Consider the following 27,463-nt stretch of genomic DNA (forward strand, 5'->3'; position numbering starts at 1 on the left):
GGGCCGGGCTGCCGCGGCAGCAGCGGTGGCGCCGGGCGCCCTGGCCCTGGGCGCGCTGCGCGGTCCGAGTAGCAGCAGCGAGATGGAGCCCGAGGAGGGAGAGGACCGCACCCCGCTGCTGAAGGAGTCCCAGCCCGGCACGGGTGAGAGGAGTGGCAGCTGCCCTTGTGTGAGAGCGTCCCGTTGCCATGGAGCCGCGGGCCGAGAGCGCCGCCGTGGGCCCGGGGGTCGGGCCCGGGGGCGTCGGGTCAGACGCGACCCCGCGTCCTGAGAGCGGTCGCCGCTCTGTCGGTGGCTGGGGAGAGGCAGTGCTGTCGCACACACCTGCCTTCGGGTTGGTGTCTTTGCAGTGAAGACAAGCGGGAAATTCCAGCCCAAATGCCCGTCTGACTGTTAAAGACTGCGAGGTCGTGGCAGAATTTCATTTTAAGGCAGGTTTTGAGTAAGATGAATTGCTTGTTATGAAACCATGGAGAAGAAGGAAGGTGGAAGGAGGCACGGATGTAGTTGTAGGAGAGAAGGCTCTTTATGGGATCAGGGCTTGACAACAGAACTTGCGTGTTTAGTGGTTGTCTGTGCTGGTTTGTTTCCCGCAATGTATAAATGGTAAAAAGATTTTTAGCTTCTTCAGTATGCCGTGCAAAGATGCTCTAATCTACTTAAGCAAATGTATGACTGCATCAAGGGAAGCCGCTAACAAAATGACAGAAGTAGAGAAATTTGAGTTCAAGTCTTACTAAAGCAATATGTTCCTAAGTTTGCACAATGCATCAGGCTCCGGTTGGAGGTGGTTCACCTCACCCACAAGGAAAAATACAGCAGACCAGTAACTTCCTTTAACTGCTGTGCAAGTTGCAGCACAGACCTACTTTTTAACTGCAATTTAAGAATCTTGTTCAGTTATAGCTACATTGTAGCTACAGTACTTTAAAGCATGCCCCTGAAGTCAGAATTAACTATTGACGTAGGACCAAAGACTGCTAGTCAAGGTAAGACCTTGAACGTGATGGTTACCTGCTTTAAACTTTAGGGGAGTTGCATGTCTATGTCTCTTTGATTGTACCAATCTCCTGAAGAGGTGAGTGACTGAAATATATCTGGAATCTTCTTGAATCTTTTGTTCTATTAACCTGATCTAATATTCTCAGGTATTGCAAATGCGCTTAGTGGAATGACAGGGAAGCAGTAATTTAGTAGCTGTTTGTTTCAGGCTTTCATATCAACATGTTTGTTAGGTTTTTATAATAAACTATTTACAGTTGAAAAAAAAAATCTGACATTACTGACCTTAAGTTCTTACACACCTGTTTTGTGGAGCTTACTGTCCAGACAATCCAGTGAGAATCTTACAGAGGAAGAGTAATGGATTTTCCAGTTAATCTGCATTTCCAAGGATGGTTTGCATCATCACTGTGTTATTCAGCCTTCTGTTATTATTGTCTAACCCCAGCAAGTACAAGAAGTGGAATGATTAAATAGCTTTACCTGTATTCATATTTATTATTATAAATTACATTTTCTACTTAAGGCAAATTGCTTTTTAAACAGCAATAAAGGACAACAAAGCTGCTTGACTAGTTTTTGTGCAGTAAGCACTTCCTGTTCTTGGTGCCTATTGTTTTTAAAGTAAGCAATCAAATCTTGGCTGCTCTCCTTCTTATTTAAAAATCCGTGTGCCTTTTTCAAATGCTGCTAGGCAAGATTGCAATACTGCAAGTCTGGAAGGGGTTTTGCATATTTATACAATAGCCTTGTTTATTACTCATTTACTAAATGAACATAGAAATACAACATCCCTGTGTCATTTTAACAACTTGTGTAGCCATAATGAACTTCACATAGAGTTCATCAGGGTTAGAGACTTCAAAAATGGGAAAGTTCTACTAATTTCATGAATAACAGTCTTGCAGAAAGGCTCTGTTGGTGTCCCCACTGAAAAATAAAATTGCATGGCCTCATTCCTTCTTTCAGGGAAGTTACTGGGAAGGGAAAAGTATCACATTAACTTGACCACATGGCATGCTCTTTGTTTCTTCCTGTGGATTAGAGAATCCAGTCAAGTGACATGCTGTGGTATCAGATGAAGCTCCAGTCAGTCCTGTTGTTCATAGATGTACTTGTTCTATTCATCATTTGAATTCTGAATAGTCAGAGGAAGATGAGATCACTGTAGACTGATGTAATATCTGTAGGTGCTGATCCCCAGCCTTCCTGGAGCTTCAGATGTCTAGCACCGTAGTTTCCTCACAAGAGGGGAAACTCAACCCCTAACTATTTGTAAATCCGGTAGGTTCTTCAAGTAGCTTCTCAACAGTTTGCCATTTCTACTCAGTAGGTTTGAGGCATTCCCAGTTCATAAAGAGTAACTGCAGAGCTCTAAACTGTTATAGCTCAACTATGATCTTTGCCAAATGGTGCTGTGTACTACTGTACAAGGAAATCAATAACTGTGTTACAGTGCAAAGTCTGATATCTGTGTTTAAATAGCTGGCGGAGTCGACTTAATGTCACAACACACATTTTATGCTGAATCTTAAGACTCATTTTCCTTTGTCGTTGTTTGGTGACTGCCAAGAGGGACAACTGAGAAACTGTTCTGTTTCACAGTGCTACCGCAGTATTTGCCATTCCCCTTTCTGGTAGTTTGGTCTGTTTGGAACTGTCAGCAAATGCATATTCCCTCATAAGCAAACTTATAGAAGGAAGACTTGTCCTAGAAAACAGCCTGGAATCACAATGACTGTTCTTTACGACTACTTTAAGAGTATCTGTTTTCTTGAGACATTCTGTGCGTATGACAGGCTTCCCACTAATTTGGGTTGGGGCTTTTTTTAAGTGTGAAGTTCTACTTTGAATAAGTATTACAGTATTTTGGAGAGGATGTTTGAAACTGTGTTTCAAAATCCATTTCCACAGACCACACAGTAGACTTTCACTGCAGCCCGTGCTTTTGTGTGGGTAACTGCCAGTTGTCTAAACCAAGATTACATTTGTTTTACACATCAGTCCAAAAGTGGACTTTTTAAAATTTTTTTCCCAACCACACTCAACCACTTCCCCTATTGAATAAACCCCTTAAGAAAAATTAGCTTGTCTCCTTTCTCTGTTTTTTCCAAGACTGTTAGTAAAAACTGCTTATCAGTTGTTCTTTTGTTCTTATTTTGTTAGGTTCTGTTAAAACAAACATTCTTTATTTGCTCTCGTTTCAGTCCCTGCATGCTGCTCAGCTCGCTACAACCTAGCACTCCTGGCCTGTTTTGGGTTCTTCCTCCTGTATGCATTACGTGTGAATCTAAGCGTTGCTCTGGTGGATATGGTAGAACCTAACACAAGCTTAGCAAAGAATGCGACTTCCAATGTGTGTCCAGAGCATTCTTCCACCATAAATGTTCCTCGCAACACAACGGTGAGGTCTCAAACATACTGTCCTCTAATGCAGCTTGTAAAAGTGGTTTTGGTGGAAGTCTGTGATAGATAGAATCATACTTAGGTGGCAAGAGAACAGGCTACTTTTTACTGGATGGCCTTTCCAGTGGTTCTTTTAAAGCTATTATGAAAATACTATCTTTAAATGACTAACTAATTTAGGAGTGCTCAGGGTCAGTTTTTTTATGTACCTCCTTCCTGTACTATTCCTTAAAAATTGGCTAATCTGTCCCTGTAGATCTGTTGTGACTCACTGTTTTATATGCCAGTGATCAACTGTTACTGTTATATCTGCATCAGAGCTCATATCAATGTCCACATTTGCCTGTTCTTCATACAGTCATAATGGCATGAAATTTCATTACAAATTAACATGTAATATTTTTTGTTTCACTTCTTTGATCTCTTTCCCAGATTGTGTTTTTTGTCTTTATGTCATTTATCTCTGACTTTCCTTCCAGTAATTCTTAAAATCACATTTCTTAACTAAATTGTTGGATATAAAAAAAAGCTTTTAAAAAAACCCTCAACTTTGTGAATTTGGGCTTGTAGAGATCTCATAGCTGAAGTTATTACTGGGCACTCTTACTATCTTCCTACTTTCATTTTTTTGCTTGTTTAGAGGTCATTTATTATTTATCAAAAATTATAACAGTGAACTTTTTGGGAAGATTCTGTCTCATTGCCTCTGTGAAATCTATGCTGCTCATTTAGATGCTTAAAATTTTTTCTTTTGGAAGTGATCCCAAACTTCAGAATCACTTTACTGGGCAGCAGTCCATATCTTCTTGCTGACTTCCTTTATAGCTGCTGACTCCTTGTTTTGATTCTCTTCATTTTTATTACTTTGTCTGCTAAACTCATCTTCCCTCTGTTGTGCTTAACTTATTATTCCACCTATCCTTGTGAATCCTGTCCTTGACTGCTCTCTTTTTTTATATTAAATTTAAGCACCTTCATCTCCTTGTTTGTTCTTTCTGTCCATAAATTTTCTGTGGGTAAAGCCATTTTCTAGATCGTGACAGAATGTCCCCACTGCGATACAGAAGTGGGACTTGCATTCGGGCAGACTGCGTAGTCTGTACCTGTCACCTATCCCAAGCTGCTTAGAACTCAGAAATTACATTTCATGTTGTGATGATTCTCATGCTTGGTCTAGATATGTATGTACAGACTGTAAACTACCTGAATTAGCTTTTAACATGACTTTGATTGCAGTATATATGTGTGTAGAGGAAGGAGACCCCTGGGAATAGGCCACAAAAAATTTGAAACTCAGTTATAAAGGACTAAATGATGGATCAATGTTATATAAAATATGGTCAGAAAAACTGCTATTTTGAACTTACTGCATTTTGTTGGTTTTTGTCTCTTTGTAGGGGGAAAAGTATTCTTGGGATGCTGATACTCAGGGATGGATCCTTGGTTCTTTTTTCTATGGTTATATCATTACTCAGATTCCAGGAGGATATCTTGCAAGCAGAATTGGAGGGAAGCTTTTGCTGGGGTTTGGCATCTTTGGTACCTCTATATTCACCTTGCTTACTCCCTTAGCTGCAAACTTGGGAGTTGGCTACCTCATAGCTGTCAGAGCCTTGGAAGGACTGGGAGAGGTAATACTTTTTCTCTGTGTAACTTGAAAATGTGTCTGAATAATTTATTAATGACTTTTAGTGACTAGACCCTGTGGGTGTTGGTATGATGAAGTAGTATATGGATTGTTTAATTTTGAGTGGCTTAGTTTTGGGGTTTTTTGAATAATTAAAAAATTTGCACTATATTTTAGCCTAAGCTTTTCAAATAAGAAAAAGTTTTGTCTGTAAGGACACTTGGGTCAAAACTAGAGTTATCCCTTCCCATTTTCCTGAAACCAGGACCTCACAACATTATTGTTTGTATTGTTGATGCTTTTCCATTATATACGGAATCAAAACCAGGAGAAATTAATTCTATCTTCTTACTTTCATGCCTTGCGCACTTTTTATAAGTAGTTTCTTAATAAACATCAAACTTAATAGATTGTATTGCTGCTTTTTAATGAAATAAGCTTTGAACCATGTAGAGTTGAAGGGAGTTCTAAAGTCCTTGCATTTCAACAGACTGAAATGTTTTCTAGGGTGTTACCTTCCCAGCTATGCATTCAATGTGGTCTTCTTGGGCTCCTCCACTGGAACGCAGCAAGCTCCTTAGTATTTCATATGCAGGTGAGAAATTCCCACGCTGATAATGGGATTATACGTTTTTATTGCAGTAAGGGGGAGGATTGACTTAAATCAAAGGGATTTATAGTGTAAATTTTAATCAGCATTTAATCCAGAAAGCATAATGTTAAATTAAGTCTTGCTTTGCTTTGGTTATCTTCATTTACTCATGGCTTTTACAACTCTGAGAAAAGGTACTGATCTGCAACTAAATATAAACTTCAGCCTAACTTTGGTTTAAAGTGATGCAAAGAGTTACTGGGAAGCTGATTAATAGAAGATACTGTAAAGAAAAGAGATTTAATATTAGGAACAAAAAAGAAGGGCCAGTCACACGATAGAGGTGTTTGGTTGGTTGTTTTTTGGATTTTTTTTTTTAAGTGTTTTTGGAGGAATATAGGGAAGAAAAGGTCCTAGGTATTGCTGGAAGAGCTCCTTGTTAAAGTCCAATACTCCCAGACCAGATTCTCTTAGATATTCTATGCCTGGAAGATGTAATGTTTGATTTCAAATTTACTTGTTTGAAGATATTTGATGTTATACAGGATTTTTGATTTAGCAGAGTGATACAGAATATAGTGAAAGTACAGTACAAATGTAAGTTAACACTTAGCAAAATATATCAATTGCAATATTTGTTTGAGTTGAAGGCAGCTTTCGAGTCTATTTTCTCTCAGAAATGCTTTTCTTAGTTGTTTAGCTTTTATAGTTTGTGTTGGGCTGACCCACATATTAATTTCCCTCATGTTGGTCTGGCTAGCTCAGGGAGACAGTCACACTTTTAAGGAATGAGATGTGACTCATTTATCCCATCAGATCCACTCAACTGACATAGCTGCTTATCTAAAACAAAGGCCACACTCTGGTGCCCTTTATGTTGAGATAAAATCAGCCTCTTTGCAAGAGAGGTATGGTTGGTCACACCCTGTGCTATTCCCCAAGCTTAATGGTCACATTGCTCTTGCCCATCTCCACTGAGCATTTTTGCATTTTAGGGACTTAGTGGTCAGTCACATTGCTCAATGCTGTATTTGTGGAGCAGGTGAAACACATAGGTTTTTTAATGTGCTAGTCAAAAGTGATATTATTTCTTTGCAGATGACAAATTTTGCATTCAGTTAATGAAGTAATGGTTTGCTTTGCTCACTCTTGTTAGTATTACTTGTTACAGCTTTTCAGCCTCGGGGTTCATCAAGAAGACAGGGCTATACCATGTAAATTTCAGCTACAGTTTTTTAAGCAGCTAAGCCAGTCTAGTGACTCACTTGTGACAAGAGGAATGAAGCCTTAATCTTTTCTTCCTCACATTTCCTCACTTCCCTCCTAGCCAAGGGTCTAGTTCCTTCCTTTTTGCTATTTCAGGCACTCATGAGACCCTTCAACGAGATACTTTAACACACACCCCCCAATGCAGCAGAAAACTTTTATTTCCTCTCTTTTTTTTTTTTAATTTCTGTATCTGTTTTCTGCCTTAGTACTTTATTAAATCTGCTTCAAAAGAAGTGAGATCCAGCACACAAGTTAAGCAGAGGGCACAGAGTTGGGATTGACTTCTATCACATTTAGCAGTTGGGAGTTTTTAAACTGTCCTTTTGTATTTTGTGAAGCTATATGCTAATGTCCTAGTGAGAAGAGTCTGTGGCCCTGAACAGCCAACTGTTAGCAGACATGGGTGGATAAGGCATCTTGTGTAAACTTGACAGACTGTTTTCTTTCTGCCCTGTTGGCAGTCACGTGGTCTGTGGTTAATTTAATCATGATCATGTTGATATTCTGAGAAAACATGGTTGAGGTTATGTGTAGTTATTTTGATTTATATTTTGAATGATGTATGTGATTTTGTTGTTTGTGGTTGAAACTTTCTGCCTCAAATAAAAATTACTGTTTCCATGAAGATAGAATCTAGGTAGCCAGGCTATAGAAATAATCTAATGTTTTCTGATTTGAGATTAGGTTTGGAGAATTGATTATACAACTAACATTAAGAGACAAGATCTACTGTTTGTCACTAGTAGAGCATCTAAATAATATGATAATAATAATATGATAATAATAATATGTAAATAATATGAGTTGGATTTCTGGTTTAGATTTGGGAGAGGGAAACACCTACCATCCTTTGCAAAATGTATTTTGCATTATAAGCACAGGAATACCTCTTTCTGGCTTTTGGCTTGTTTCTGAACTGTAATCTGTTCCTCTTTCCCTTCTTCCTTTCCTGATCTTACACCCTGTGGATTTAGGGATCATGGAATTTGAACCTGCTGGTTATATATGGATGCCTTCTGGCTCTTGTTTCTAGCATTCCTGTTTTTTGTGGAGCTAGTAGGAGATACAAGAAATGTAAATTGATTATATTAAGTCAAAATATTATACCCTCAAGTTCTTAATTATTCTGTGATCATCTCTCTCTTGTTTAGCAGCAATACCAGTTGACTAATTTGCATTGGTTTGGATGTATTAAAGCCATCACTTTATTGGAGACAAGTGTACCAAGAATGCTTATCTATTATTGCTCTTTCCCTCTAATTTTGGCTGCTTAGGGCTTTGTGGCTCTAGTTTGCTTGGAGCTGCCAAAGCAGCTTATTGTGCCTATGTTTCTTTAAATCAAAGTGTAACCCTCTAGTGGTAGTGACAAATCTTTATGCATGATTTATTACAGAGAAATAAAATACTTATAAAGTGCCACTTATACTTAAGGGGCCCATAGGGGATCTAACTATTTTCCACTTTGTTTTGCTTTCTTCTGGTAGGTGCACAGCTGGGAACTGTTGTCTCTCTGCCACTATCTGGTTTAATTTGCTATTATATGAACTGGGTTTATGTGTTCTACATATTTGGTGAGTTTGTGTTTTGATTTTTCTTAATTATCAAATATACAATGCATATTCTTTTTGAAAAGCATTGTATATTGTTAAACTTATTTTAAGTTTTAGAAGCTTATTTAGCATGTTGGGTTGCTATTTTATTCCCTCTGGGCAATTAGAGATATTTAAAGCTAAGTAGATTCCAGTAAGTGGCTATATAAGCCTTGGTTCCAATGAGCAAAGCTGTCTATTGTACCAACAAAAGTTGGTACAAGTCAAATGCTCTTAACTCTCCCATCCCTTGGAAACAACAGGCTCAAATTTCTTATCTGAAGTGTGAAATTGAATTAATAGCTTTAATCCCAGGAATAAACTTCTCTGAATGAAAGAACGTGTGAAAAGCTACTGCTACTTAAAATGGAAACTGGGGAAAATCTCTCTCGAGCTGTCACAGGAACCCTGAAGGAATGCCCAAAATGCAAGGCATAGCATGTTTGCTGTGACTCATGTTCTACGAGAAGCTCAAACAGAAAATAGTTTTTAACAGCATGTTATAGAATGAACTGATGCTTTTTACAAGTCTATTTATATGTCTGAGCCATTTCGTATTCTGCATGGGAAAGGAAGAATTGGAATAAAAGACAAGGGGTACACTTTCCTCAACAAAACCACCTCAAATTTTTTATAAATTAAAACTATTCAAATCAAAAAATTGAACAAAATTAAATAAGTTAAAATGTTACAGTTACAGAAAAATGCAGTTAATTTGGACTGACTATTGAAAAGTTATCTTTTTTAAATGACAATTCTGGGGTTGGCTTAAGGAAGAAAAGGATGATTGGTACATCAGTTAAACTGTATGTAGTGGTATTCTGTGTATGTGCTCAAAGTATATGAATTTTTATTTCCTTTGGGTGAGCCATATCCTTTGTGTTCCATGTGACTGATAAAAATGCAATTATGTATGTGTATGCAACTTTCTTGCTGTATGAAGCACTTCAAGTAGGGGGGGAAAAAAGAAAAAAAAACCAGAAGAAAAAATTCTGCTTAGTCATTTTCATTGTATATTATCTCTACATGTGGATTGTTAAGCCACTTTGGGGAACTAGTGTTTCTAGGTAGATACAAAAATAATATTCATTAAAATTATATTGGAGTATTGAGAAAACACTGACTAAATCATCTTGAGAGTCGGTGATATCCATTCTTTCGTTCTAATTGCTTATTTTTTTTATTTCTATCTCTTCACCCATCTTTTCCCAACAATAGGTGCCCTTGGAGTATTATGGTGGTTCTTCTGGATGTGTTTGGTTAGTGATACACCAGAAACTCACAGGAGCATTTCGCATGCTGAAAGAGAATATATACTGTCTTCTCTAAAAGATCAGGTACAGCATTTCAGTATAGACTTACTTAAGTCAGAACATAAACCACAAATATTGTCATTAGCATCATGCTCTGTTTATGTTTAGAATAACATTCTTAACCTGAGATGGAAGCAGAATTTTTCAAACAGAAAATATAAAAAAACCAGCACAATTGTATAACTGAGAAACAATCAATAATCAAACAAAGCATTTGCAATAATGTCTTGTGTTACAGACATTGTTGTGGTGCTTTATTTAAAAAGCTTTTTATTTAAAAAAAGCTCAGATCTATCACTTCATACTACATCCAAACCTGTATGATGCCTTTAACATTTGCAATACAATATTTTGCAACTTTTTTTTTAAATGTGTCATCTCAAGTAAGAAAGAAATTACTGTTTGCAGAAAAAATGCTAATGAGCCAGTTCCTAAAGTGTACATAAGAGTTTATTCCTTTGACTGGGGACATATATTTACAGACAGTGAAGCTGGCTGAGAGATCAAAATTAATATTTAGGATTGAGTAAGAAAGATTCAGCTAAGTAAACACCTGAGGGGTGACTAAATATTTAATGATTTACAGTCAAAGCAGCAGGCATCAAATTTCAACAGGGGAAGGTGTACTTCTAGAAATTCTGATTATGAAATGTAATAGTAATTGGTTTACTTTGCAGTAGTAAATATCAGAGCAGTAGCACACATTAGTATACCTTCACTGTGAACTGAACACAGTAATTAATTCATTGCTAATAACTTGGATCAACTGAGACTCATTTTGTGCCTCTCAGAATGGATTATCAGCATAGATTCGGGTAGCATCAAAACACTGTATTTAGTAAATGTTCATATCAGTGTCATGATTGCTTTTTCTCTTCTCTTTGTCTCTTGCTTGCTAGCTTTCTACACAGAAATCTGTTCCCTGGAGACCTATGCTGAAGTCCCTTCCACTCTGGGCTATTGTTGTGGCACACTTCTCTTATAACTGGACTTTCTATACACTTCTTACACTCTTGCCCACATACATGAAGGAGATCCTGCGATTTGATGCACAGGAGGTGAGATAAATATGAATATAATCACTTTTTTCTGAATTAAAGAAACTAAACAGCAGAGATCTTCCTACTGTTTAGAATAGAGGAACCCATTTAAGAATCTTGAAATGTAAATGTATAGCTGGGAAGTTATAACCCCACACAATTAAGCAGATACATCAAAAATGTTGCCTGCCTTATAATGTCCACTTTTTTGACTTATTTGACATTTAGCTTAGTCCTAGCTTTTGAGCTAATTTTTCTGGTTGAAGACACATGTTACAGGTCTTTAACTGTTCTGTTTTGAAACAGTAACTGTAAAAATATTTTTCCCTGTAACATGATTTCTGTGATTGCTTCAGATTTTATACCCTTCTCTGAAATACTATGTACTCCTTTGCTCACTCATAAAGGAAAACATTTCCAGTTAAAAAAGAAAAGTCAAACAAAGGAAACCATTGGACAAGTGGCATTTTTGAAAGTAGTTTAAGAAGGGGGGATAGGGGGGGAAGAGAAAGGGACAGGGGAAGCTTCATTCTGATTTGGATCACTTTCCAAATTGTCACTTTCTTTCCTCAATGAGCAGCAGAGGTAAAATGTCTTTTCTTACTGAGGTAAAAAGGACAAAACAAAACAACAAAACAAAACAACTTAAGGTCTAGATATAGTGCTTTTCAAGGAAATTTTTAAAAGTAAAATTATTTACCAGGGAAAAATTATGGGGTGGGGGAGGTAGAACATTATTGTTTATAGCAATTATTTGACTGTACTGGTCTGTCTTTAATGGGACAATTTGGGTGATGTTTACCTGGAGAAACTGCTATAGCTCAAGTAAAAAGGTGCTCAGAAATTTCAAGAAGTTTCGCATAGTCTTTTCCTGGTTTAACATGTGAGACTGGTTTAGAGCAAACAGAAAATGCATGCCATGCAAGAAAGAGGTGGTGCCAGCAATCTTGAGAGGAGAAGATGGGGAATCTTGGCATTAGAAAAAAAGGTTGCAGTAGGGAAAGCTGCAAAAATGGCTGGAAAAAACAAAGTGAAGTTGCTGGTTGCGTTCCTTATTATGCCTCTTCAGGGAATACCTGTGAAAGTCATTTGCTACCACAGCTCTCGGTTACATATGTTTTGTAAAATGTAGTTGCATTAAATGGTAACAGGTTCTGCTGTGGTTTCCTATGTCTCTGAGTTATGTTTCTTCTTTTAGGAGTGATTTAGAGTACTGGCTGTTGTGAACATTAAAAAAAAAAAAGCTCGCATAACATACTTGGACTAACTTTTTTGCCACACATTTAGATGGAAAATATGTTTAAAATATTATACAGTTGCTACTCTATGGTCATCAGTTTCCTTACTAAAATAAAGGAATTGGTTAAAAATAATGCTGTGTCTTTGAATAGTGCTTCAAAAAAGTAGTTTTTTAATTTCTGAGATTATCTTCTCTTTTGTAAAATTTTATTTACTGTTTTTGAAAGCTGAGCATTGAAACCCAACAGGCAGCATGTGTGAATGCTGATAAAGTGGGCTTCAGCTGGGGATGTGTTTCTGGTCTCATTTCAAATTAAAATTCCTAGGGGATCTTTCATTTTTTGACAAATATACATCTCATCCTAGTGTACAAAGGTTATAGTATTTCTATTCAAATAGTTCTTTTTAATCACAGATTAGGTCAAATTATAGCTCTGTTGTCAGTAATTATCCGTAATTGTATGGAAAGGCTGTAAGCATATGCAGCTTAGTAGTATCTTTTGTTTCCCTTCATCAGAAAAACATCCAGAATCAGGCAGAAGTCTCTAAACAGTACTTGTTTAAAGTAATGGGAATTAACTGGTGACTTCAATGTAAGTAATGTCAGGTCATGAATAATAGCTCTGCTTTGGGGTCATGGGATGTCCAGCCTAGATCTTATTGAAAGTGCCAGTTCTCTATCTTGTCTCTGCTTACAGCCAGCATTAGATGTTTCAGCAGATAGATATGGAATAATGTAATGTGGAAGACTTATAGTAGTACAAAACCCAGAGATTCTGTAAAGTTTTCAAAATTCTGAATAATATTTCCAGCTTCCACTTACTTTAGTAACTCGCTTGATATTGGTGTTTCTGGAAACTTTCATGATCAGGTTAATGTCCACAGGATACCTTCAGTTGCAGTTTTCTTTTTCCTGAACCCTATTGCTGATTTAAACCTTTGAGGTTTTTGTCTGTCTGCATTGGTAGTTGTGGATTACATCATGCAATGGAGAGTTCGAACATTGGTAACTTTAATGTGCTTTGCTTTTTGTTTCCATAGATTTCTCTCTTCTGTGATACCAACAACAATTATGTGGATGGGTGGTTTTGACATCTCTGGTTCAGTCTCAGTTAATGATTTTTCAGCATATTGATTTGTCATTTCTGTGTTTAAACAGTCTTTTTTTAATCTCCTTAACAGAATGGATTTTTGTCTGCCCTACCTTATTTTGGCTGCTGGTTGTGTATAATTCTGTCTGGGCAAATTGCTGACTATTTACGGGAAAAACAGAACTTCTCCACTGTTTGTGTTCGCAAATGTTTTACCCTAATAGGTAGGTGCAACTGTCATCACTTGGAACGTATAATAAGAATAACAATCTAGGGAAAATACAGGGCTTGGGAGAGTAGTCTGACATTCTGCTGTGAGATGAGGCAGCATTGTGCATGGCTTGAGAGAGGCAGCTTTATTTGTACATTAATGTGTCAAGAGCAAATCCTGTCTTTTTCCATGAAATGTAGGTCTCTTGGATAAGAGAACGATAAGAGATTGCCAAAAGCTTTGTTTAGGTCAAGATACATCATTACTACAAGCAAACTGATGAAATAAATGGTGAGGTAAAATCACCATAAAAGGGGAGATAATTGCTTGACAGAATCAAACCTTGTTATCAAATAAGGTTTATCAGACTAACCCAGGATATTGTTCTACATGAGCCCATTCTCAACTCTGTGCTGTTCAGTGTTTTGTATATATGAGACTGAAGTAACTGAATAGGAATACACTTGCAAAATTTACATCTGCTACCAGGGTAAGAAGACCAAATAGAATCCAAAATGGTCTTGACTAATTTGAAGGAGAAATGATCTGAAATCACCAACAGATCTGCAAGGTTAATGAACGCAGGTAAATGGCTGTATTTAGGAAAGAGAAGTTGATTGCTGAATAAAAGAGAGGGCAGGAGAAAGAAATTTTTTTTAAAAAAGAGAGATTAGGCACAGGATCCACTCAGGTTGCAGCCTGTTTGATGTATGGCCATCCTTGCTGCTTCTCAATTCAGCTGATTCAATTGCTTTCTTTAAAGCAGCTCTTATAGTAAACTCTCAGGCATTTTGTTTATTTGTTTGTTTTAAGCCTACACCATTTGGTTGATTCAGTTTACTACAGGGCCTCACACCCATGTATGTATAACTCAAGAGGAAACATGTTGTTGTGTTAGGAAAAGCAGGACTTAGGTTGTCTTCATCAACAAAAGCATGTACTTGGAGCTGTTTACAGAGGTCACAATGGGGGCATGTAAATGGGCTCTGGTACTGGGAAATGGGTACCAAAGTTGCTGCAGACAGAAAGCAACATGTGTTAGCTCATGGTGGCTGAGAAACTATTTCCAGTATCCAATGTAGTTCTCTCAAGCTAGCCTGGAGTCTCTACATTGTGCAGAAGGCTCTGGCGTAGATATACCAGGTGTTCAGATTTTGTAAACATGAAATAAAGCTAATTATAGAATGTGCCTGCAGGAGAAATATGTGCATACATACATATGTGTATTTGTATGAACTCTTCCAGCTCAACTTTATTATGAACTGAAGAAGTCAGTGTTTGTTCCTGAAACTTGGAGAGTTAAATGCGGGTAATTTCTTCACTGTGCACTGTTAACCTACCAGTGTCAGTGTAGCTTCAATTTATTTATAACAATAAATAAAACTAATTTGTGAAGTAATTTTCAGTATCTGTTGATTTTTGTTAATTTTTTTATGTAGTTCAAGTTTGTTCTTTCCAGCTAGAGTGGAATTTTTCTTATCTGTCTGCTGTTTCCTGAGACAGCAGTAGGTTTGCAACCCATCTGCTCTTCCTTTTTATAAGGACATGTAGTGATAGGACAAGGGAGAATGGCTTTAAACTGAAAGAGAGTAGATTTGGATTAGATATTAGGAAGAAATTCTTTACTGTGAGAATGATGAGGCACTGAAACAGGTTGCCCAGAGAAGTTGTGGCTACCCCATCCTGGAAGTGTTCAAGGCCAGGCTGGATGGGGCTTTGAGCAACCGGTCTAGTGGAAGGTGTCCCTACCCATGGCTGGGGGATTGGAACTTGATGGTCTTTAAGGTTCCTTCCGACCCAAACCATTTATGATCCTTTGCTGTCCCATTGTAACATGTGCGGTGCAGAGCCGTGTTCTGTACGCCAGGGGGCAGTGGAAGTTGTATGGAAAATGTATGCACAGTTTGGAGCCTTCCAGTGTCTGTTGTGGTAAAAGTCCACTGATTGGAAGATTTCTGTCTTACAGGAATGATTGGACCTGCGTTGTTTTTAGTAGCAGCTGGATTCATAGGCTGCAACTATGCACTGGCTGTTGCGTTTGTGACGATATCGACAACACTAGGAGGATTTTGTACATCTGGCTACAGCATCAACCACCTGGACATAGCACCTTCGTGAGTATTGCTGAAGCTATTGGTAGTGCATGTGAAACATTTATGACCCTCCCTTTTTTTTCTCTTTTTTTTTTTTTTTTTTTTTTAATGCATTGCTGGGGTGCCTTGGAAATGTAACTATGGACCATGTGCTATACAGACCTGGAGTGTCAACACTGACAGTTACTTGGGTTTACAGTATTAAGCACTGTATTTGCAAAAAGTGCAACTTTGGCGGAGGATATAATATAAACAACAGTTAGAATCATTCCAGTTTTTATCCTGCAGTAATAAATTATATAATTCCTGGAATTATACTTGCTAGATTTTTTTCCTATTTGATTCATGATCTTAATATGCACAGTGTTTTTTGAACGGCAGAATACAGTTAAGTGTTTTGTTCCTTTAAACTTTTCCATCAGAACTATCAATCTTTAGCATGAACATTGCCATATTTAAGCACTGTGATACAGGTATATTATTTGCATTTGGAAAACATTCTATACACTGGAATCAAATCTTGTTATTAGTAAGTGACCTGTCGTCAGTAGGTGACAAATCAGGTACATGCAATTGCTCTGAAATGACTAATTTTTAAGAATGGAAAGTTAAGACTTCGGGCTGTAATATCTGCATTGTGTTACAAATTCAGAATCTGACAGATCCATCAGTTTCCCAAAGACTATGGATGCATGTATATTCTTTTGAAAGTGCACATAAGCATTCTTTTCACTGGCAAAAGTCAAGTATTTTGCTTTGTCTTTCATTTATCTATTTGTGGTAGCACTTAGATATGAACAGGGTCAAATGACTTACTGTCCAAAGAAGACTGTGTTTCTGTGTTAATGTGCAAAATGAAGAGACTTCAAGCGTAAGTGAAGAAAGAAAAAGCATTTTATAAAAATGTTACTTATAAAAAGCTCTGAAGATGCAGACCACTTATAAGGGAGACCTCAGGTCCTAATTGAAGGTGGTGTCCAGGCTTTGGCAATCAAAAAGATGGTGGTCATGTCCACAATGATGGACAAGTTTTCACTTAACAAATGGCTGTGAAATAGTGGGAACCCAATTAATCTTGACAGGTGAGATTAGGTAGCAAGCAAGAGGGGAGGTGTCAGTGGCCAGCTATAAACAGCTGGTACTATGAATAAAATTTGAAAGTAAGAATAGGTTCTGTGATGCACTTTGTTTTAAATCACATAGAATTACAAATTTAGAAGATGCAGTTAAAGCAGTGCATCTGGGGTGTTACAGAGCCATTAGACAACTTTCAAATTTCAAGCTTAGTTTTGCAGAACCACAACAGTTAATTTCCAAAAAAATATATTAAATGGTGCTTGTTAAGTGAGTTAACATTTATCCTATGCACAGAACGCAACAGAGCTGTGACAGGAAAAAGGAAACCATGCAACAGTAGTGTGTGCCTCTGTGAGGCTACACACGAGGAACTTCTGTATGCAGGTGATGGCTGAGGTTTCTCAAACTAGGATGTTGTGTATGTTTTCTAATTTGAGATACTTCACTTTGCATTTCAAATGTGTTTGTTTCAAGAGTAAATTTGTACATGACAGCATACAGAGTATTTTACGTGTTGAAAAAAGACACAAGAAGAAAATGAGGTTACACAATGCTAATGCATGTCAGCAGGCATAGTTAGGTTCCCCGTGTGAACTGCTGCTGATCCCACTGACCACATCCTGCTCTGTTCCTCCTGCCCTTGATAAAGTCCTGCTTTTATTCCCTTTGCATTTACACTAAACAAGTTCTTCTGGGTCTTCTTCCCTCTCAGATAGGCAGAAGGGAGCATATTGATTATGGGTGCAAAACTACTTGCTGGTAGTTCAGGGACTTTGGCCTGGCATTGCCTCTAGAGGCAAACGGCTGCATATGTGGGAAAACTTTCTCTAATGGCTGTTTTATTGGGTGCGTGCTGTTTTATTGAAATCAGTGATTTTCTGTTCAGCACATGCATGTTTTAATTCAGGGTAAATCTGTCCAAATGGGGACTGAGAAGGAAAAAAGCATGTCCTTGTAACAAAGGTCATATTAAAAAAACTTCTTCAAATACAGAAATGCAAAAAAACATCTAAGATGAGAAGAAAAAGAAGGCTGTGTTTCCTCCTCCCCTCCTTACTTAACTTTTTGCAACTGTCTGAATTTTGTTGGATGAAATGTTCAAGGCAGACATCCACAATTTCAAGGAAATGCTTGACATAATTGTAGAAAGCTAAAAATGGAGTTTGCATAAAATTGTGAAGAAAACTCTGTTAAGAGTTTACTTGGAACTCAATATTTATTTTTCTTAATTTGTTTTTCTTATCTTTAGAAAGATATTAGAATAACCCAAAGTGATTCAAAGCAGTCTCAATATGCACATAAATGTCCATTCTGATCGGTTAAAAGTATGCTGGCTAGAATAGCAAAGCGTCTCTTTTTGCTACTAAAACTTGCATTATATCAAAGAAATCATTATTATATTCACAGGAAAGAAGTGAATGAAAATACTGACACTCCAGTAAAAACAATATCTGCTATGTGTTCTTGATTTCTAACATATATTTATTATGCTATCAGTGTATTGAACTGGGGGGAGAGTTGGGGACAGGAGGGAGACACGATTGTTCTTGTGAGGAAAATCTATTCTATTTTAGCTCTTTAAGTCTACATCAGTACCTTTCCATTATTACAAATTTTAGTATTGCTGTTACCATGAGCTCCTGTAATATTCATGTGGCTCAGCTACACACTAAACGTATGTCTGGTTTTTTTTACTCTTGATTTTACTACTTGACTGCTCTGCAAGTTGATTTGTATTTGGGTATTCCACTATGCCATTAGAACCTGACCAACAGCTTACTGTTGGTCTTGCTCTACAGACATGTCACTTTTTACTTTTTCCCTTTTCACATGGGAGTCTCGACTGTGCTGAGGGAGTGGCATTGCAATTATCTGCATCAAACAGCAAGCATTATCAAGAATGTAACTTATGTCAGAAACACTGGGCATAAACAGAGGCATTTAGCCAACAATTGGTTGCCAAAGATCTTTGGCTACCAGGGAAACTCTTAACTATGTTTAGTTTTGAAAGTATGCGTTAGCAGCATTGTAGTACTTAAGCATGTCGAAGACAGTACATTTGGTTCTACTTAAAGGCTTTCAAAGGAGTTTTGCTACATGTGCTTATTTTCCTAAGGGAAACTGTTACACTTGAACATTCAGCTTCATAAAGGCCTATTAATTCTAAAACACATTCCAAGATAAGAAGACTACATGCTACGTTTATAAGAAATAAAGATGGTTTTAACTAAAGCATTGGATCTCAGTCTAAAATACATTGCCATGCTCTAAACCAATATGTAGTATTGACTTTCAAGCAAAAAATCAACTAGTAAACTAGATAATTGATTCCTTTTCAGAGGAAAAAAACATGTTTCTCTAATATCATTGGAATGAATACACATTGCAGCCTTTTGTAACAATGATGTATGGTTGAATTCCCCTGTTTTGGTAAATAAAATTTCAAAACAATACATTTCTCTTTAGAGATGAAATTATTTTTCTCTTACGTTAAAGGTGGTAATGGACATAATTTACTCTGCTAAACAGCCTAAGAGGATCACCGGGAGATGACTCCTTTCTCCTGTGGTGAATTGCAATTGTTAGTATCCTCTATGATTCTTCAGCCACTAAATCCACCTTGGCAATCTGAACCACAGGGGTCTGTGCTCTGGTGGCTGGAAGGTCAAACTCTGCTGTAGAATGTCTGGCTTTTAAATCTTTTCGGTCTCCCTCACAAGTCTGCACTTGTGGTACAGTTTCAAACTCTTGTTATTGCACCATGCCTGTGAGGGAGATCTTTAATCGCTTAGAGATAAGGTGCTGGGACTCAGATATTAAGCAAGTTACCAGGTTTTCCCAGCAAGTTTTTATGGCCTCTGGTGCATAGGCATACATTTGTGTGTGATAGAGCAGCACGTTCATGGAACAGGAAGCCTCAGAATGGAGCTGCAGGAACAGCAACCAGCAGAACTTGTTTAGTTGGACCCACTTCCCATTGGCCTTGACCCACAGAAAGCTGAAGGGAAGGACTACCACAGCACTCTGAACTCCTGTCTTTGGAGTATACACTGTAGTGTAAGTGGAGATATCCAGCCACACTGATTGCCTTTTTGGCACACAAGTTTTTAGCAATGAAACCTGAACCAACTCTTATTGTTGCCGAACAGCACTCTGTCATACTCCTTGTTGTCTTTCTACTTCAAGGCATGCAATGTGTCTTCTCTAACTGCTCCAGTGGCTCCATTCCAGACAGTTTTGTTGTGACTTAACAAAGGGGATGTGGGTTTGGATTATGGATCTTGAGCAAAACCATGAGCAATTTAAGTTAAATTCCATAACTAGCCTCTGGAAAATAGAGACATATAGAATCATTTAGGTAGAAAAGGACCCTTAAGATCATCAAACCCAACCATTAACCTAACACTGCCAAGTCCACCACTAAACCATGTCCCTAAAAATGTATGTACCAAATGTCACTGAGTTATTACTAGAATAAAAGCAAATAACTCCCACTGGAATATTTGTTTTAATTTGTATGTGTGATCAAGATAAGGCCTATGTGATCAGCTTAGACAAAATCATTTCCATGATTGATAAGCAGGACAAGTTAATAAGCAGCACTAACAACTTCTCTTGCAGGTATGCTGGAATTCTCCTTGGCATCACAAATTCTTTTGCTACTATCCCGGGAATGGTGGGGCCAGTTATTGCCAAAAACCTCACTCATAATGTAAGTCTGTTTGCTATTTTTTTCAGTTGTTATATTTTTGTCTCAATTGAATGGAAAGTCTGTCTTCTCACATTTGCAGTCATTAAATGAAACCTGAGTTACACATGTAAGTCGTATTATTTTGTTGCTGTGAATTACTTAATTCCTAGCCTTTTTTGTTCTCATTCTGATCAGGAAAATATAGGTAAAGTCAAAGACCTGTGTAGGACTTTAAAATTTTATGACTCACCCTTTATATTCTCTATGAATAAAATTAATATGTTTTGATCACAGTAGAGCTCTGATAAAATGCCAACTAGATGAGACAGTTGTGGCATTGTTTTATCAAACTAGGACAAGTTCATGCTTGTTTTTTTTTATTAGGTTCTCACGTGAGTTGCTGAGTTATAATGTCAGCATTTTTCAGATAAGTGAGAAACTAGATTCTAGTGTTAGATTTGACTTCCAAGATGGTTTAGTCAAAGAATGATTTGTGTAAAGGGAGTGAGGAGTTTTTGATTACTATTTTTTAATGAACTGTATGGATTATTCTAAAATCTTTTTAAGAAAGGGAGATGGGAGGACTAAGTTTATTGATAGAGTTGAATTTTTGGAGTTGGAGATAATTTTAAGGATTTCCTAAAAAAAATCGAAAAATATTCATTAATACATAATTCCAATAAAATTAGTTCTTCCAGACATCTTAAATAGTGGGTTGTTTGGGGGTATTTTTGTTTGTTTTAGTTTCCCCCCCCATATTAATGCACTCTTCTGGTATTCTGTTTTTGTAGTAGGATCATTTACAGGTTTGTAACAGTAGTCATCTGGAACTTTTCTTAAGTACCACAGAGTACCATAGAGGATTCCTCTTGAAATCTGAGTTAAGGTGGCTACCTTGTTTGGACTAAAAAGCTTATGATTCTGGAATTGTTGTCATTAAGAATAGCTTACTGGATAGCACAGGGAACTTCAGCTCTTGGATCACAGGACCTGAAAGCAAGGTAGTGTTTCCCCATACAGTAACATTCTGAGTTCACGTTGGTGGTTCTGCATCTCAGATAATAAACTGATCCAGAGAGTGTAATGCAATTCTGATAGGACTATTTGTGTAAGCTATATTATTAAACTGAAGTTGACTATATTGATAATTTCATCCATTATGTTTATAATCCTTATATGTTGCTATGAAATCATGCTGAATGGCATTTACATTTAAATAGGCAAGACATGTAGCGTCGATTTTGAAATTACTTTTTCTTGAGTGTGGAGCTGCAAATTGACTGCATCTTTTTTTTCCTTACCCCATTTGACAGAATACTGTGGGAGAATGGCAGACGGTTTTCTATATTGCTGCCTCTATTAATCTATTTGGAGCGATTTTCTTTGCATTATTTGCAAGTGGAGAAGTTCAGGACTGGGCAGTCAGTGGATATCGCTTGCATAGAAACTGAAGACGTTGAAATACCAAAGCTGTGCTGAATCCCAGTGTGCTTAAAATTCTGTGACCGGAAAAGTGCCTTCCCTACTGATGCCTAGGAGTCTTCAGAGCTATTAAGTTACACTATTTTATGTGTGCATCTTTTGTATTGAAAATAATTTGACATCCTGTGTGTGCTATTTCCTAACAAGAAACTGCTTGGATTAAATATAAAAGTTTTTTGCTGGGACGTGATATCAAACATATGAACAGAGACTTTTTAAATCAGTGTGCTAGGCTCCAATACTTTCTAGTTTTTAATTAATATTTTCTGAATTAATGTGTAGGCAGATGTTTATTGATACTGAAATGAGAGGAAAAAGTAAAATGATTATGTAGCACTGTAAGGAGGAATGGCATGCAAAGAATTGTACCAAAAAAATGTGTTTCAATTTCCATTATGAGATTAATAGTTTTTTGCTATTTAAAAGTGTAGAAGATCTCTAGTTTTCTACAATATTTTTTAAGGCTTTTATTTTGTCAGTGTTTCGATGATGGCTAAGAAATGTACACAGGATTTACTTCTATTTTACTCACAAGTTTTTAATATATAAACATTCCCTGTTTAATGAATACAACTTCACAACTAATACACAGCAGTGAGGAAGTAAATGTACCATTTGGACTGACAGAATAAGCTATGTGTCCTCTGTAGCACAGCTTTTTTTAAATAGGCCTTATTTTCATTCATCTCTGCAAAGAGGTAGCAGTCCAGCTGTGTGGTTTAAATCTAGTACAAGAGTGAACTAGAAATAGAATATCGGCATGTTTACCTTAAAATAACTTTGTTTGCAATTCATTTTTTGTCTCTTTAAATCGATGCAGTGGAATTCTTTCCTCTTGCATGTAGATATGTTAGTCAGCTCATCAGTGTAAAAGAAATATAAGGCCAGCAAATAATGAGGAAAATCAGTTCTCTTCTTTAGAAGCCTTGTTTGTTAGTCTGATAAAGCTAGAGTAAAACAGAACTAGTGCAATAACCTGGTGCTGTTAGTCTCCTACCAAGACAGAATTTGACACTCAAGAGCATTCTTTGCACAACACACAGTTAAATGCCTCACAGTAGGATTAAATGAAGTGTATGAAAGCAGTGGCCTTGTTAAGAACAAACAGCTGAATAATCTTGTAGCCACAAAGCAAAGGAAAATTCCTGTGCCAAAGATTCCTGGATTGGAGCAATTAGGTAAAAAAGAAACATCACTGGGTTCTGGGTTTTTCATTTACGACCAATCCAAAAGAAAAGCCCAGTACTAAAGCTGCTCCAGTGGAGCCTACCGTCCTTCATTTCTAGGAAATGGCATCTGCCTCTTCTTTTTAGCTTTAAGAGCCATTTTGTTTTGGCCATCCTTGAAGTGTCATGTTCTCTGATGGTGGATTTAAACTGTGTTTAAATCTCTTCTTGTGTCTGCAGCAGTTCCACAATAAACACTGTGAGTTCAGATTAAATTAGTACTTATTCAGTGGGAATATGTTAAAGCTATATTGTGTCTTCAGTGTTTCCACAATAAACGGATTGAATATTTACATGTGCATCTGTTGTTGAAAATTACTATCTCCCTGAAGTTGAAACACCATTTTGAAAGTATGCTGAACGAGGTTAGTGACTGGATTAAGGAATGGTTAATATTTTCCTGGAAAATTACCTTCTTCAGAAGTATTTTGTCTAGCTTTACAGGTAAGTACTGTCTTCCACCTGACACTATATTAAAAGGGATAATTTCACTTCATGTTTACAGAATTTTCTACTCTTTCAGTAGCTTGGGCTAAAAAGAAGGGAGACAAAAGTTAAAAAAAAAAAGTTATATGGATTAAATTAATTTATGCCTTTGCTTTTCTAGGGTTCATGAGCAGGACAACATAGGGACAGGGTTGCAATTTCACCTGTTCTGAAGCTGGAAACTTCAGCTTCCTGTGTTTCTAGTCTTTTTCATTGAAAACAGCTCAGTTGAATATCCAGAATTTTTTAAAAAAAGATACTTAAAGGAGTAGAAGCAATAGAAATGAATGTAGGCATTCTCTGTATCAATAAAAAGAGCCTGAACTGGATTTAGTTAACATGGAGTCAGTTTTAGGCATATCAGCAATTGAGCAGTCCAGAAACTTTTGACCAGCATACTAGATTTTATTTTCCCTTCACCTAATGCACCATTATTACTCATTTTGTATACTCTGTAACTTTTAAGTCAGCTTGGAAAGTAGGACTTAAAAAATTGCTATAAATCCTTATATTATTTCTAGACAACAGGCCACAGTTAAGTTAGCTATTTCAAATTTTATTTTTAAAACTATCAAAATATGGGATGGGATTCTTCAATTCAGTGAGGCTTTTAACACATAACAAACATGAAAACCTAAAAAAAATTTAAGTTTTACCTTCCTTGTGCTGCAAAAAGGAAAACCTATTAGAAAAAGCTGTCAAAATATTTTCTGCTAACCATTATACTGTTTCTATTGCATTGCCATGTTCCTGTTTGCACAGTTCTCTCAGTCAGTTTCATCTGTTCAAAGGCATTTCTCATATTCTGTATTTTAAGAAGTAATGAGGGTTTTTTGAGTACCTCTTGTCTCAGTTCACCTGTGCTACACAGGTTCTTGAGATAAATTGGGAAGGTTTATTGTGGTGACTCTTTTCCTGAAACAATCCTGTGATTGTTATTTTTGCTGCCTTTCCTTAACAGGCACACCAGAGTAAGAAATTTTGCTCTCCATTCCATGAAGAACCCTCTAATTAGGATGTCCACCTGGAATAAGGGAAGTAAGTTCAAAAACACATTTCACCCACTTCTGAGCAGGAGTTGAACAACTGCTTTGGACCATGTCTTAGTGTTACCAGGTGTTTTTAAGTGCTTTCTCCTCAATGTCTCCTTCTGATACAGCAAAATTCTATCAACACTAGTAACAGAGATGGAATGTCTTCTCAGAATATCCTACAGCATGTGACGTGGGTATGGCCTGAGATCTGAACCGTGGTCTTTTACACCTTCATCATGCTTTCCAAAAGATGACTGGCCACAAAGTAATGGGTGTGTTTTCCAATTCACTAGTTCTAAGGGTACCACAGTTGTGCACCTTAAAGAAGTTTGAAATATTTGACACCAACAAACACGACTTATGTCGCCCATGCTAAACTAGTGAAAGTTTATATAACTCTTCATAATGTTATAGGCATCTGTGCATTGTGCTTCCCCATCTACATGTTCCTCTGTAACTGGTAACAACTGTATTTGCTGTGTGAAAGGGTCACCTTAGTTAACTTCCCAGAAGTTGAATTGGTCCTGTGATGTATCTTTTTCCTGGCTCCTCTAATCACTTGGTTACTTATATGCCAATTTCTCCTCTTTCACTGCCTGGGAATGTTTGTTTCCATGACAAATGAACTAACCTTTGAGTTTAACAGGTCTTCTGATATTTTTAGCATTTGTCAGGAAGGAAAACTGTGGGTGAGGAAGCCTACACATTATACAGAAAAGTAAGACAGGTTGTATGGAAAGGTAGTATCTTCTGTTAGATCACCTAGAACATCAGAGAAAAAGAGACATGCTTTTAAACTTTAAGCTTCCTCTTTTACATTTTGCCCTCAACCATCACAACTAAGACACTGCTATTGTGTTTTGTAAGCTGTTACAGTGAGTAGCATCTTAAAAGGGTCTCCCATTTCTCCTCTATCTCAAAAATGTCTACTGTTAAATCACATGATTTAAGAGGAATCCGATCAAGCCAAATCAAATCAAAGCAATTCTCACTCAAACAGTCATAGGCTGGCCAAATCCTTTTTTGACACCTGTCAGTAAAGATGGTGTCTCTGTTAGTACAGAGGCACTGGTCTGAATTGTTATACTGAGAAGGATATGTCTGACTTGAAGCTAAGGAAAGGATATAAAGTGACATGAATGATTTGGTATTAGCACATTTTGCTATTACTGTGCCCAAGGGGAGGAAATCACCACACCAGCAGTGGCATATTTATCAACAGCAACACAGATAATCCTGAAGATATGGGGATAACTACTTAAGGATAAGCTGGTTAGCCTCATGTTTGGCTAACCAGTTTCTATAACTCTTCTATAACTCTTTTATATGAAGATATATAACAAGCCTTTGTGTTTTTTTTAATGCATTTGTTTAACTAATCACAATGTGACAGAGTCAACTCTTTCCTGATTTGCTACTTCATGCTTCACTCATACAACAGTTATTAATATTTCTACAATTCTGTATCTAATTGACTATATGTTTATAATGCTGAAATATAGCTTAAGAAAGGGTTCGTTTATTTAGACTTTATCTTAGTTATTAACATTATTTTGTAGGTTTCAAATAGCCAGAAAAAGAACTGCAAGGAGACACTAGCAGTTATTTAAATCCTGGTTGTGTAGCAAATGGTGGGGAGGGAAGCAGGGGGGAGCAACAAAGGCATGCCAGAGGATAAAATAACACTCTATTAAGTGAGACACTGGAGACCCTCCCAATTAGATCCCCATTGCAACCTTTCTACTTCTCCTCCTTCATAAAACTGCCATAACAGTGGTTGGTCATATGTTTTAAACTAAAACTGCATCTATGTGATTCACATTCCTGACAAAGAAATCATTTTTTTATTGTATGTAAAACTATTGATCTGACTTAGTGTAACACTTGGTAATTGCTAAGAAGCTCCAATACACATCTGGCCAATGTGATTCTCAAAGAAGTCATAACTCAAGCCAGTGAAGATTGCATTTTTTTGAGGAAAGTTATTTCCATGTGAAATTTTAACCGTTTGTCCTTATCCGTTAAGCAGTGCTGTCCTAAAGGAGTTGCATGTGTTATTTTTTCTTATCCCATGTAAGGTCCAAAATTTGGAGTTGATCTTTACTTCTCAGTGACATACTTAATAAGATTGCACATTGGCAGAGTTCAGGCCTGGATCAGACACAAAACATGAGAACTCTGGTAGTGGAGTAGTCAAAGAAGGTTCAAGAACTGGTGTACATTTTCAAGTGAATGCAGATTAACTTCAGAATAATGATAACTTTGCTCTTATTGCAACATGACCTGTACAAGGTTGCAGCACACTGCAAGAGAGGGTACCTGGGAGTTGCCCAAGGCATAGCAACAGAAAGAAAGTGTAGCTTATTAAGACAAAATTCTGTTTGCCTGTCCTCTTTTAAAGAGTAGCCATTTGCTATAGAGTAGAGCTGAGTGAAAAGTGGTAATAGCCTTTGATAATGTGTTCTTAGAAGGAAATTTCATTACAGGAATTTCTTTAAATCTTTTTTTGTACTTTATAGAAGTTTCCACATGGCAGCTTCAGAGTAGGAAATGAAATAATAATTTTTCTGGTCTTTTCCTAAATTAAACTCCATTGTGGACACTTAAGCTTATCTCAGACACAAGGTCATGTTTTCTGATGGAAAACACAGTTCTGTTGATATTTCTCTACCTCTTCTTCTGAAGTATTCTAGCAGTAAATGACTAGTCTTCTATTTCTGAACCATCTTACTAGCTGAGAAGACTCAAGAGATGAGCAGGAGAGGGTTTGTTTGGTTTTGACTGGGGGGGGAAATGTGAAAACAAACAAAAAAAAAAAGACAAACCATCTTTCTCACACTCCTTTTTCCCTGACCATCAGCCTTCTGTATCTACAAGTTAAACAGTCTCTGCTGAAGGGAAAAAAAAAGAGTTTTTCATGTATTCATTCATTAGAAGGAAATAAAGCAAGAGTCCTGCAACAATTGATCATTTGTAAGCAATTTAGGGTAAACAT

At 37.1% G+C, this 27,463-nt stretch overlaps 1 protein-coding gene across 5 annotated transcripts; it reads left to right on the plus strand.

Moving 5' to 3' along the window:
* Positions 1 to 23,243, plus strand: SLC17A5 (solute carrier family 17 member 5). 5 transcript variants are annotated; one of them, XM_029962846.1, is made up of 12 exons: positions 1 to 143; positions 3,210 to 3,406; positions 4,806 to 5,039; positions 5,543 to 5,630; positions 8,381 to 8,467; positions 9,704 to 9,822; positions 10,698 to 10,856; positions 13,260 to 13,392; positions 14,625 to 14,688; positions 15,346 to 15,493; positions 20,171 to 20,261; positions 21,554 to 23,243. In XM_029962846.1, exons 1-11 carry the CDS (start codon positions 83 to 85, stop codon positions 20,258 to 20,260), a joined length of 1,380 nt encoding a protein of 459 aa, XP_029818706.1. In that variant the 5' UTR covers positions 1 to 82; the 3' UTR covers position 20,261; positions 21,554 to 23,243. The 5 variants fall into 5 exon arrangements, with proteins under 5 accessions (XP_029818706.1, XP_017933822.2, XP_029818707.1 ...); XM_018078333.2 differs by lacking the exon at positions 14,625 to 14,688; XM_029962847.1 differs by lacking the exons at positions 20,171 to 20,261; positions 21,554 to 23,243 and adding an exon at positions 15,633 to 15,752.
* Positions 23,244 to 27,463: the final 4,220 nt, after the last annotated feature.

This window comes from Manacus vitellinus, unplaced genomic scaffold, assembly GCF_001715985.3.
Source record: "Manacus vitellinus isolate BGI_N305 unplaced genomic scaffold, ASM171598v3 scaffold_4_pilon, whole genome shotgun sequence".
Taxonomy (NCBI): domain Eukaryota; kingdom Metazoa; phylum Chordata; class Aves; order Passeriformes; family Pipridae; genus Manacus; species Manacus vitellinus.

Coding starts and splice junctions, on each gene's coding strand:
- SLC17A5 (XM_018078333.2), top strand. CDS start 83: ATGGAGCCCGAGGAGGGAGAGGACCGCACCCCGCTGCTGAAGGAGTCC. Junction 8,468..9,703: donor TTATGTGTTCTACATATTTG/GTGAGTTTGTGT, acceptor TCCCAACAATAG/GTGCCCTTGGAGTATTATGG. Junction 20,262..21,553: donor CCAAAAACCTCACTCATAAT/GTAAGTCTGTTT, acceptor CCCATTTGACAG/AATACTGTGGGAGAATGGCA.